This window comes from Dicentrarchus labrax, unplaced genomic scaffold (assembly GCF_905237075.1).
Source record: "Dicentrarchus labrax unplaced genomic scaffold, dlabrax2021, whole genome shotgun sequence".
Taxonomy (NCBI): Eukaryota; Metazoa; Chordata; class Actinopteri; family Moronidae; genus Dicentrarchus; species Dicentrarchus labrax.
This window is the reverse complement of record NW_026136716.1, coordinates 11986128-11999462: the sequence shown is the minus strand read 5'-3', so window position 1 is coordinate 11999462 and position 13335 is coordinate 11986128. Positions and strand designations below refer to the sequence as shown.

At 40.1% G+C, this 13335-nt stretch overlaps 1 protein-coding gene across 3 annotated transcripts in view; it reads right to left on the bottom strand.

The window, feature by feature from the left end:
* The window catches only part of LOC127378686 (interleukin-1 receptor accessory protein-like 1), a 287082-nt gene that overhangs the window by 19819 nt on the left and 253928 nt on the right, over window positions 1–13335 (bottom strand). For all 3 annotated transcript variants that reach the window (XM_051427826.1, XM_051427825.1, XM_051427827.1), the window contains 2 exons: window positions 12899–13031; window positions 1690–1835 (listed from right to left, as the gene is read on the bottom strand). In XM_051427826.1, the coding sequence (XP_051283786.1) occupies window positions 1690–1835; window positions 12899–13031 (279 nt within the window). The remainder of the gene's footprint in view (window positions 1–1689; window positions 1836–12898; window positions 13032–13335) is intronic.

Here is a 13335-nt window from a genome sequence, read left to right as displayed (position 1 = left end):
CACCTCCGTTCTGCCCTCTCGGCCCAGCGAACACTGCTTCTCTCTCTTCAGATATCTGGACAATATAACGAGCCAGCTGCTCCTCAAGCAGCAAAGATTACAGCGGAGGAGGCCAATTCTTCTCTGCCTGGCATCCATATTGTAGCAGCGCTGCAGTGGGACGGATTAGGACAAATTAGCTCCTGACGACAAGAAGGCTGGATTTGATGGAGCCACATGGCATCGGGCTATTCATCACCCCTTTCTCTCCCTCGATTTCTGCATTTCTCTCTCTCTCTCTCTGTAGTCTAGGGACGGAGATTAAAAGAGAGAAGAGGAAAAGGCAGAGTAGGGGTTGAATGGTAAAATATAACAGTGGAGAGCAGCAGTGAGGATTGTAACAGTTGTCTCTTATGTTCACAAATAAAGAGCATCATATACAGTATAGGCAGCTGCCTGCTAGTTGATGTTGGTGCTGCTGTTATGAGAGAAAAAAAAATGTCTGAAGATATGTTGCTCCTGAAAGAAAGTTGGTCAGGAGGACTCGGAGAATCACAACTTCTTGACTACGAGAAGTTGTACAAGAAGTGGAAATAAGGACGCATCTCCATCTTAACTTTACATACAAGTGAAGACATATTCTGATTGATGCTGCACTGAGGCGACCAAATTCATTTGAAGTGTCATGTGCTGTTTTCACAGCTTCAAGAGACAAGTGAGGAAAACTTTGAAAGACGGTGTAAACACTGTCTGGGCTTGTGCCATACCACAGCAGCAAATAAAAAAACATGTGAACCGGCTGATTTCTTGTAGACCCGCAATCCTGCAAGGACCAGGCTAATCTTCTCCGGTTTATTCTGAGATTCCACTGTGCAGCATAAACCTCTTTAATATAGCAAATGGAGGAGAACTGGGCTGCCATCAAAGCTGGATCCAAAGCTGCAAGCTTAAAAGAGAGGGAAAATATCTTACTATGTAAATGTATTCAACACTGACAACTTTAAGGATGCAGAGACCCCCCTAGCCTTGCTAAAAAAAATAAAAATCACTTATATAACCACACTAGAAAGTGTGAATCTCTATTTAAAATCATCACGGGATCAACTTTTAAACAGTAATAATCCTCAGTGAGGCGAAATCAGAGGAAAAACTCATGTTTGCTTGAATAAAAAAGACAACGGGTTGGGGGAAAGGCAACAGTAGCCAGTGACGAATGATGAGAACATGTGTGAGTGAGAGTTCGTCGATCAAAGGAGGATTTGTGTGCGTGTGTGTGTGATGGGGGAGGTCATAGCCAGACAGTCAAATAGCTTGTGTGGCATCTTAACACCGAAGGCTGCCTCTCTCCAAAAGCGCCTTTTCTTTCTCTGCAAACTAATACTTCCTCAGGCTGAAGTAGATGAATAGGCTTTCTGCACTATCTACAATACTGTCCCATTTTTTTCCCCTCCCCGAGGCGAGAAACAACTGGTCAATTCCCACAATCCCACTAGTGGCTCTTCTTTGTACTCCATAAATTGCTGCGAGAGATTCACTCTATTGTCAGAGCGAAGGCCTGTGGTATTAAATGGTGTTTTTCACCTCCAAAGCTGAAACATGCCATTATTAAATATCAAGGTTTCTATATCCATCTGCTAGATGCATGGTAAAATACTGTATTTGCTTTAAATGAAACCTGTATTTTTCACATTGTTTGTGTGCTCGCCTCACCTTTCTTTGTGAGCTGGATGTTGGCCTGTCTCCGCCCGTTACCATTCTCCACGTAGCAGGAGTAGTTGCCCAGGTCGCTCTCCTCCAGGGAGTCGATGGTCAGAGAGATGGAGACCTCCTGCTCCCCCAAGTGCTCCCGGATTGTCCTGCAGGGGGCAGAAGAGAGCAGAGAAAAAAAGGGATGCATGGATGATGGTGGCAGTTGATGTAAATGTAACACTAGCATTAGCAGCATGGTTTGTAGAGAGTGAAGGAGAAGAGTGGGGCCTGGCTAGATGAGGGTGTTATGGCCATGAAATTAATGACCAAAAAGCTAACTGATGTGGAGTTTTTGCAACATCATCACTGAGGACCAGACACACATTTTTATTACTTGAATGTGAATTAATTAATTTAATGTTTCTGAAATTATTCTCATGAAAAAAGATTACAATTTCATACAGTTTTTTATAAAGCTATGAATACAATGGCTGACTAAATTCTTTAGGATAACAGACCAAATTTAAAGCTACACTTATGAATATTTTGATATTAACAAAGTGAATTATTGGACGCTGCAGTTCTCCTCAGCTCTATGGAGAGTTGTAGTCTCTCAGCGTCTTTCAGCTCATAGTTCTCAGTTCCTCTCCTTAACCTTGTTCTTGGTCACAGCAGGCAGCTGTTTTCAGTGAAAAAGTTCTAACAAACCCACTATACGCTTACATGCCCAGCAACAAACAGCAGACAAACAAAGTACAATAGTGGCTAACTAGTGAACATAGTAGGGTATTTAAAGAGATTTATATTTTGCTCAGTGGTCTGTGGAGACCAAAACAGAACTTGAAGGAGAATGAATTTGGACTTACATCCAGGATGTCGCCCGTTGTTGATATAAAATACTAATAGCTGGAGCTTTATTCAATTATTGCTTTTAAAAGATCAAAACTATGAGTAAACTAAAAAACAAGCAGTTTTAAAGTAACAAAACATGTTCCAAATGTGTTCCAAACTTGATTTACCTCCCAATTTATCAGGGAAGTGATGAATGTGTGTGCCTGTTTCAATATGAAGCAGAGAAGCTCTAAGAGCCAGACCGCAAACTGTAAATTGAAGGTGGAAATTGTCAGATTGTTATTGTTCACTCCAGCTTCGGTCATTTTACCTGAGAGGGTGAAAGAGTCGACATTAATCGTCTGCTCCTTTCATTTCCCCTTCATTCGTATTAAGTGTAGAAAGTGTTTGCATGGTGCGACAAAGTAGATACTGTCTGCCTTTGGAGCAAACCCACTCCAAAGCTGAAAATAATCTGTTTTTGCTGTTTGATTTAGACCCAGACAGATGAGACTGGATTTATGTGGTGTTTTGGTGTGTCTGTTTGAGCCAAAGACAAGCATTGAACAAGAAGTTTCTGATGGTAGACGGGGAACATCAATTAATCAGGAAGGGCCGACTGCTGCATCACTCTGCTCAAAGCTTTCACCAGTTTATGACTCGTGGTTAGTAAAACAAAACCAACATACAAGCTGTTTGGTAAAAAATTGAACCTCAACATGACTTCAAACATTTGCCCAAATATCCAACTGCCTCATTACTGACTGAGGTGTACATCAAAGTAGCCTCTGACTATCTTCGTTTTAAGAAGTCGGACTGGGATGAGAAAAAACCCACGTAGAAAAGAAAACTCAGACTCAGAACATCAGAGAACATGCAGAGCTGGCAGGTGTTTTTAATTTTGTGGTCCCAATTTTTGCTGGCATGCTCTGGAACTACAGAGTCCAAATAACAATGTCAGATTAAATTTTCAGAATCTGTACCAAAAAAAATAAAATATCTATGGAAAACAATAACTCTTTACTGCAGGCAGTCAAAAAAGTCATAAGTAGGAAGTATTGACTTTTTAATAAAATATGGATTTTTCTGACAAAAAAAGTTTGCCCCAAGGAAATTTGAGTTGTGTCTACAGTGTGCATCCTAAAATCCATAAACCATGACCTTGGAAATCTAAGCTTCCATCTGGCTGAGTGCAATTCTGAGACGATGACATTTTCTGCACTTTATACCTTTACACCTAACTTTCTCAAATCCTAAATATGCAGATAACTACATCAGACAGAACTTTAGTTTAATCCCAAGCTCTCTAATCTGCTGACATTTGTGGCAGCTTTTTCTTTTTAGAAGTAACTTTTTAGTTCATCAGTAAAACAAAAGTACATAACAAGGGTAGGAGGTGATGGTCCGTGACTGACAAGCATCCAGCATCGTATGAGTCATGACAGACTTCCACCATGAAAAATACTCCTTTGTTGACTCACTGAGGCTCTTGATGTTTACTGGTTGTGACATGTTGGTACAGAGATAATAGTGTGACTGTCATGATGCACTACAGCGCCGACCTATCACACCACATTTTGCCACGAGGGTTAGTGAGAAGAAAAAAAAACCTCTTTTGATGTTTTTGTGTCATAGAATTCAGGCATTTTCCAGAAATCTATACACTTCTACAACAACAACACATGAAAAAAGACAAGAAGCCACTGCTTTGACTGTTTGATCACAGTAACTGTACTGGAAGGACATTATGACACTCAGATGCTTATTTTTCTTCCATGGATTCTTGGCAGGACGTTGTGTTCATTAGCAAAAAATGGATTTTAGCAGCCTCCTCTTCATTATCAGTGTCTTCCTCATTTAAATAAGGGGGGGAAGGACTGCATCAAGCTGTAGCTGACAGGCTTCGAATGAAATATGCTGACAATGCTAACAAGTCATCAGACAGGGAGATGGCACCCTAACCCTCAAAATGTCCAGATATCCCTTTAACACTTTTGAACAAACTAAGCACTTTTCACAAAACTCTTCTTTACAAGAGCCTGGATGCTATTTAATAATCTGCGACGAAAGCCCCTTTTAAAGCTTATAAATCACACACGTTTTGTTAGTCTATAGGTAGGCTTTTAAAAGCCTTTTACAATAGTGAACTAATTCAGCTTAAATATAATGTAACCAGAATATAATTTATAAAAAACAATGTCTCTCTCCAGAAATTCAAGAAACTCAAGATAATCCATGGACCTGGTTTCTTTCTACGTATCACTGCGCAGAAGGAAGCATGCATCTACTCATGGGTGAGGGACTCGTATTACTCAACTAATTACTCAGGATGACTAATATTGATTCCTTTTGGATCTTGTGTGTCTAAATATGGTTGGTAATAATGTATATTTACAGCGTGGCTATGTGTTTCTTGAAAGAAAATAGAGACAAAGGAAAATGTAATCATCGTGGGAAAATCAAATCAAGCTTCTAAGATTATGACATATTTCTTAAAGGATGTAGAAGGAATGCAACCTTTTTGATGTTCCCAGCTGAAGCCATAATGCTCCAGCATCAGCTAATGCTACAAAAACGTATATGTGACAGAATAAAGACCCAGCCCTACTTATAAAGCCTGGTTAAAGCATTTGTAAGAAACCCTCATGACAAGTGGAGAACAACAGGAAAACAAGGATGGTTAAATGAGCTGAATCTCTCCCGCTGGGTTGCTGTGCAAAAAGTGGGAATGATATATGAGCAGATAATCTTTTTAAGGTTACAGAAATTGCAGCTATTTCAAAGCCCTGTTTAATGATGCATGGGGCTAATAGTGCGAAAAGGTGTGAGTGCCACTTGGGCATTCATCTGCTGCCTGCCGCGGGGCATCTGAATATGGAAACTCATATAATTCTTGCTGATCAATGAACGGACTAAACACAAAAGATCAGTTGCTGAGGAGATAAAGACAAACTACAATGCAACCACTGCTGTCATGGCAATATCTTACATTAGCTTTACAAAGTGCTGCGAATAACAAGTATCCCACATAGAAAATATCACACTTGCAGTGAAATTTCTTTTATTGACCACGCACAATGAAGACCCATTAGAGGTAATCATTTTGTAGCTATATATGGACTAGCTGCTTCATAAAAACTAATTACGTACTTTTTAAGCTGGTGTTCTGCAGGAAAGCACAAAGGTTACCTCCTGGGTTGAGGCTTGTGTGAGTATGTATGAGTTAATTTAGCATTTTTCTCTTAATTCCTGTGAGCTTTTCTGGTTCACATCCTTCTCCACTGTGTGGTCAGTCAGGCAGATACACATGGCTCCACAAGGTTAGGATATAGATCCATGCTGATGGCTTTTTAAAGAGGTGGCACCCATGTGTGACTCAACATAGAGTTGAAACACTGTAGGTGTTGGAAAAAAAAAAAAAATCAATCTTTGTTTACAAAAAGACTCTTATCCATCATAAGTGAAGGTGGAATGAGTGGCGGAATATCTGTGTTTGTGCATACACGCGAGGATTTGTGTGTGTGAGAGAGAGAGATAAACAGGAGCTGGAGAAAAGTGTGTTCCTGGAAAAGAGGAACCATGAAGACACCCACACAAACATCTGGCAGGTGGTGTGCATAAAGGTCGAGGGCAGCGGTAAACCGGTGCCATGTAGCTGGATGGAGATGAAAGTGCGCTGGGATCCTTGATGCTGTACGCAGTGAGGAGGCAACACAATGACTCACCAAAAGGCTCAAGGAAACACACAAGCACACACCTCGGGGTGATCTTAAAAAACAAACAGTTTGAGTTTGTGGCTTTATATGGTAAAACTACCAAACATCCTAGATCAGTTTCACGGTTAGCTAAAAGCTAGACTGGATAAAGCTCGTTAAACCACACCAGCGTTAACCTGAACCACAGCAGGGGTGAAAGCACCTTGCTCTAAGGCAGAGGGGCATACTATGGCATCATCAGTATTCATTTGAAACATGAACTAACATCTCAGATTAGCCTGAAACCTTTTATTGGACCATAATGCCTTCTTTGAACATGCTATATCTGATCCCATCATCATCTCCAAGCCTCTACCTGATATTATCTATTATAGTCTCTCCAAGCACTGTACCATGTTATCATGCTTTGCTTTATTTGTAAATGTCTTGCTGTCTGCACCTCTCCTGACTAAACCCCAAAAGTAGATTTGAATTAGGTCAGAAAATTTTAAATTGGATACAATGACAGAGCACGCAGTAAGCATCAGCTTGGAGTTAGCATGCTTGTGCCACACTGTGTTGCATAAGGGGAAGGAGTGTTCCAGTTTTCAAACTGTCTGGCCAAATTTGATAAGATACACTGTAAACTACTACTGCTGCTAAATACTGTTTAATCCAATACAGCTTTTAAAAGACTAAGGCCATGTGTCTCACTTAAAAACTGCAGACTGCTCAGAATTAGTATTCTTTGATCGTCTAGGGGACCTGATTTTCTGCTACATTTATCTTCTGATCTTCTGACCTTCCATGTTTCCTAAGGGGACTTATTAGGTATGGTGGACAGGGAGGACCCCAGAAAACACTGAAGGGAATATATCCGCACTTTCAGCCTGGAAATGTACGAACAAGCCCTCGAGGAGCTGGACAAAGTTGGTTTAGAAAAGGATGTTGGGACTGCTTTGCTTGACCCTGTTGCTCTGTGACCCTGACCACGGAAAGAAAATGGATAAATGGAAAATGGTCACGAGAATTCCTTGTGTTGCTCAAGGTAAAGGTCAGCCGAAAATTGTGCAGCAAAACAGGCAATGCAGAAGAGTAGGAGAAACTAACGGTGACGCTTTACACTACGGTACACAAAACACTGAGTAGAAGATGATGATTCACTAGAGAACTGCTTGGGACGCACTATATTAATGAATCATCAGGTAATGATGACTTCATAAAGATTTGTGAATCAACATAGTGACCACTTTCTTCATGAGTTGTCCCTGATCAACTCTGAACCAGTTGCTGAGTGGCACAAAACTATTAAACACTAATTACTTATTCTTTAGTTACTCTTTTTGTGCCCACTCTAGTAAAGTGATATATCATACTAAGTAGATACTCTGTCATCCCCTTTTTCATCATGATACATAGTTTTACCTAACTATTCACTTACTACTTAAAGATTCATTATCAGGTTGTTCCTGATTCCTTCTTCACTCGTTCCTTAGAAACCACTCTCAGTTAAGTGTTACCCATTTAAAACAGCTTGTTTTAAAGGAATAGTTTAATAGTTGCTCTTTCCAAAGGCAAAAACCGTACCTCTAAAGCTCACTGATTAAGATCTTACATCTCATTTGTTTAATATTTACAAAACCCAAAGAGTAAAAACGACCTATTACATGTTACCTTTGGAGAACAACTCTAGCTGTTTCCAGCCTTTATGATAAGCTAAGCTAAGCAGCTGCTGACTCTACCTTCATATTTACTGCATAGACATGACAGTGGTCTGTCTGTCTGTTTTCTCACCTGCAAGAAAGGGAATATGCATATGTCACAAAATGCTGATCACGCGGCATTGTGCTTTTAAATCTGCTAACAAAACAACGAAAACTGTTAGCGAGATAGAGATTTACTCCACTTCTCCATTAAACCACCAAATCACAAATGTAAAAACTTCAAAATGTTTAGATGACAGTTTGCCTGCGATTGTGACATCAATAATAGACTGTAAATGCTAAGGAGTGCTTGGTTTGCAGCACTAATGGGCAGTGGAAGCATTGCTGGACTTTGTAAGTACCCTGATTTCCCCTGAATATATCTGTAAGAGAATTAGTTAGAGTTAGAAAATGAAATTTTACACTTGAACTGCTGCTCAAAAGGGTGCTACATGCCCATGCACCAGGGACTGAAACTTCCTCTGGCTCTAAACTTCTGCAGCACGGCCTTTATGTCTATTCCACGCTGCGACTTCACCTCTGAGATCCATGAAGTCTTGTTCTGCAGCCACAAAATTTTATATCAGCCTGGAATCTCAGCGGTGAAACACTGTGCCAAAAGCTCCATTTCATGTATTACAGGCAGCCCTTCAGGGAATACTCCTGTGTGATTAATTTCCATTTCAAAGCTAAAAGCTCATGGAATGATGTCAGGGAGTGGGGGTTTGAAGTGGTGCACATTCAAATGGGAACAAAAATAAAATAAATAAAAACACACAAGGAGACAATATCACGCGGTGGCACACAACAAAAACACGCACTTGAAAAACTCGAATGCTCACATACTGTGGGTACTCACTGAATGCACATAAGCCTCCTCTCTTCTGCCCTTGCACATACACAAACGCACTCTTTCAAAGTAGCTCAGGGTCACAGTTTTGATCTCTTGGCTTGTTACCTCATTTGACTATCATATGAAAGCAGGGTTTCTGACTGTATATAACACACTGCTCGGTATTCTCTCCTCTTATCTTTATCATACCACCTACCCAATGCCGCCACCTGCAGCCCCCCCCACCCTCACTTCCACCAGCCCCTCTAAATCCTGTAGGCTCTAATTGGCCCAGTGTCCTTCACAACAGAGAGCGGTGCTGAGAGCTGGACGACGCGTGCTAGAAGGCTAATAGAGACATCTCGAAATGCCAGGTCACTGACTGGGCCGCTAACTCTCCTCCCAGCCTTGTCATGCTGCTTACAGTTAACCTTTTCATTAGACGGCATTTGTCGACAACAGGGATTTTCTAGTCATACGTGGGGTCCGTCAAAGGAAGTACAATGGGGCAGGACATGAGAGGGTGTGTGAATGTGCGTGATATGTGTATTTCAGTACAGACACGACAGCAGAAATGTCTATCTGAACAAATAATTAGTTTGAAAATTCCGTAACAATGAATTATTTTTTAACAGTTAGTATGATTTGGCAAGACAGTGGGTGGCCTTTATTGTGACAAAGGAGCTGTTCAAGAAGTGTTTGCTGCACAAAAGTCCTTCTACTTGTTCATTTAGAGCTAACATAGATTTTTCTTCTCTTGAAAGAGTTGGTTTATACACAGGACAACATATTTTCTAACTTAGCCCTAGTCTTATTCTAGTCACGCATGTAGGCTGGTTAAATTTGCCCAAGTCTGGAACATCCATCTCTAAAATTTCTGGTTCCACTTGATAGAATTTAATTGTAATGCATAAAAGGCATCAATTCTTGGTTAGGTTTAGGAAAAGATAATGGTTAGGGTTAAAATACAACCTGGTATCAACTGTGTACTTCTCCCTCTTAGGCAAGGAAAACTAACTTGGAGCAACTGCATGGAGAGTGAGTATTTTTGGAGCAATGGCGTTTGTTTTTTGGGATTACGGGCTGTCGGACAAATTGGCTTTTGGCACAATGGGACATTTTTCAGAATATCAGGGTTTCGGAATAATTGGCCTTTGGAACAATGGCATGGCAACACATTCACTGGGAACAGTTGTAACAATATTGGAACTGAACTTTCTACTAAAGCAAAAAAGAAAGTCCCTATGAGAACTGTTGTTAGTGAGCTCTGTAGACATCCTCAGTAACAAGGATATTTTGTTATTGTTATCATTCTGGAAAAATATATTGCTGATACATTTTTCAATGCTGTGAGCACCACAACTACTGGGGTGGAAAACGAAATCTCAGACTGACATCTCAAAACCTGGACAAATAAAACCTATTTGCATGGCTAGACAGCACTAAACTGGGATCCGTTTCTGATGATGTTGTTTCCATAGGTGTTCAGCTTGATAACCTTCCTCCACCTTATTTTTTGAATGCCCTGGTGATGAGTGACAGCAGTGAAAAAACCCATTCTTAAGGATCAAGCATTTCTTCTTCACTGCTAAAACTCAAAAGATTATTTGTTGCCTATATCTTTGTAACAACATCTGGGAGACGGTGATCACGCCACTGCACAAATACATGGCAGCTCAGTTACTTTATGTTAATTTTGAAGCAACACCTTTCCCACTTGGCTGTCTGTCAAGATACATATTCTGTTTATTTCATTCATTTAAAAAAAAAAAAAAAAAAATATAATCCTCTTTTCTTTGGGAAGTCTCTTGCATTTGCTGTACTCCCATTTCATCTGAAAATCTGATCATAATCAACCTGTCTGTGTGAATGAAGGGGAAATATAATAAATAAAAAATGGTGCTTGTTGCTTGTATTGAACAGTATTCAGCAACAGTAGCTATCTAGTTCTACCAGTAATGTCTCCATTGTTTCATACACATTGTGTATTAACAGACTGAGGAGTCCTCTATTGAGGATTACGATTGATTATTCTACTAAGGAGGGGCTGAGCTCTCTACTCTTGCTTTGATTGACCTTCACTGTCTGAAGATCAGCTGATAATCTAGAAAATGAAATGTGGCTGAGGTACACTGGCAGTGTATCGTTCTGCTCTTTTCGTAGAAACTTCGACCTTTTCCACATGGCCAATAATTAAGTGAAGATCAACTACTTGGTGAGTTTGTTTGGTAACAACTCACACGGTATGACCTGTCACTCAGCCGGGCCAGATATTCTATCAATCCAGTTTCAATGTGATTCTGATGCTTCTATACAACCTACGTAAACAAACAAGACCATCAGTGAGAAGATTGGCTATTTCTATGTAGTTCATCTCAGGGCCGTAACGCCTCCCACCAGGTCAAATTTGGTGCGATTCCCCTCAAAATCAGACAAAAGGAGGCGGTAGAAACACCACAGCTTTTGTCCACAGGGGGTGCCAGCATCAACACAAGAAGTTCCATGTAGCTGCTTTATCTAGCTAGCAGCACCATTGGCTCTAATTTTGAATTTGTACAATACTTTTTTGATGAATTACTAGCAAAACTAATGACATTCCCATTAGCCTCAGCTGTATTTTGTGTTTAGTGTTTATTAACTATGTTAGCATTATAACATGCTAAACTAAGATAGTGCACATACTATACCCACTGAACATTAGCATGCTAGTATTGCTCTTGTGAGCATGTTAGCATGCTAACGTTAACTTCTTTGTCTAAGTTCAGTCTCAGAGATACAGCCTGGCTGTTTGGCTCTGATGAATTCCATGAATTATCAATAATGTGCTGAATGATGTGCTAAAAAAAGTCTCATCACAGACTAATGAAATCAGCCATACTTATAAGCAAGAGTACGCAATGTCTGCTGTAGTTTGTTTATGGTTTGTTTTAATTTAGTCATTAAAAAATATTCTGGATGAGTTCCATACGTCAGTGTTTTCAAACTAAAACAACACTTTGTCCTTCTCTTCTTCCACCTTTTCCAAAAAGACCTGAATGCAGCATGAGCCAAAACAATGACACACCACTATTGGAAAACATCAACTTGTCATTCAGCCAAATGCTGCATTCAAAGCTGTAATAACCTGAAGCTGTTTTCTATGCAGCCTGGCTTCTCCTGAACATTTATTTTTTTCCACACCAAGCATCGCAGTTTCAACCAAAACTAAAAACATCCAAGTCAACAAAAAAGACTAACTGCATGTGATGGAAAGGATTTATGTGTTTGTTTTATTTGAAATGTAATTCTACTTGTTGTTTACTTCAATAAACTGGAGATCATGTATTTTGTATACCACCTGAAACCTGAAGAGAGAGAAGAGCAACATTCTCAAGATACAAACTTGTGTGGGTTTTACCATAAGTCTGAATGCATCATAACCTGAAGCAAGGAGAGCTTCCTCCTACCAGCCAATTAGAGGGCACTGCTGGATGGTCAACCAGCTTCAGGCAGTCTGTGTGCCTGGCTGTCAGGTTTTCACCTGAATTTGGAGTAAACAGACCTCTGTTTTCTGTGATGAGTGTGAGCCAAAAGATGGAGGTCACCCAAATGGAAAGAGAGGCTAACACGGACATTCAATTGGAGTTTCCATCGGCTGTGCTCCACTGCTATTACTGCCTCCACTCATATTTCAGCGCAAAGTAATCGCTTTATCACTGATGGAGCAATGTCTGAACTGTGCATATATATTGTATATGATAAAGAATGCATAGCTATTTACATTATTAAACAGCCACATAAAGCATTCATGAATATAATTTAAGTGATAGCTTGGCAGTGAAAAGGTCCTTTTATTGTTCTGTGTGTTGATGTGTGATTGCACAGTTGTAGTAACTGGGCTTAAATGGGTGTTTACCAGTTCAGCCTCAGGGTTCTTGCTGCTTTTGAAGAGATTGAAAGTACCTCATAAATTTGTATAATGTCCAAGCTCTGTTGTATTATTAACAGGTACAGAAAATATGTAGATTTTTTTTTTCTTCTTTTCTTTTGTTTCCATTTTGTTTGTTAATTCTATCAAATATGGAGACAGGGTATGCAACAACTTTGTGTCTTAAATCCTAATCGCCATAAACAATTAGGATTTAAACTCCTAAAACAAATGAACTTAGGTCTGATGTTGAAAGTCTTACTTGATTTCACTCTCCTGAACCCGCTCCTCATCCAGATCCTCAATGAACTTATCCCCCTTCATCCAGTAGATAAGTGGACTGACGTCCCCGCTGTATCCAAAGAAGGCTCTGCACGTCAGGTTGACAGGGGTTCCTGTGGGAGACAAGAGACAGGATAGTAGTATATCACTGCATCTGCAATGAGATCAACAATTCATCTTTTACACAACAGGCGGTGTGCATTTGTGCATTTGAGTATCTGGACTCTTCTAATCGTGATCAGCAACATAAAAAACGCAGCAGGGGGAACCATGAAACAATCATGGCTACAGATTAACAATGCCAACATCAAAGCCATTCTTTATGTTGCATTAAAGGGATTCTAAAGGCCAACACACACCAGAAGCGTATGATGCACCCATTGTTTTGTTAGCCTACACACCAGGGTCGTGTTGACC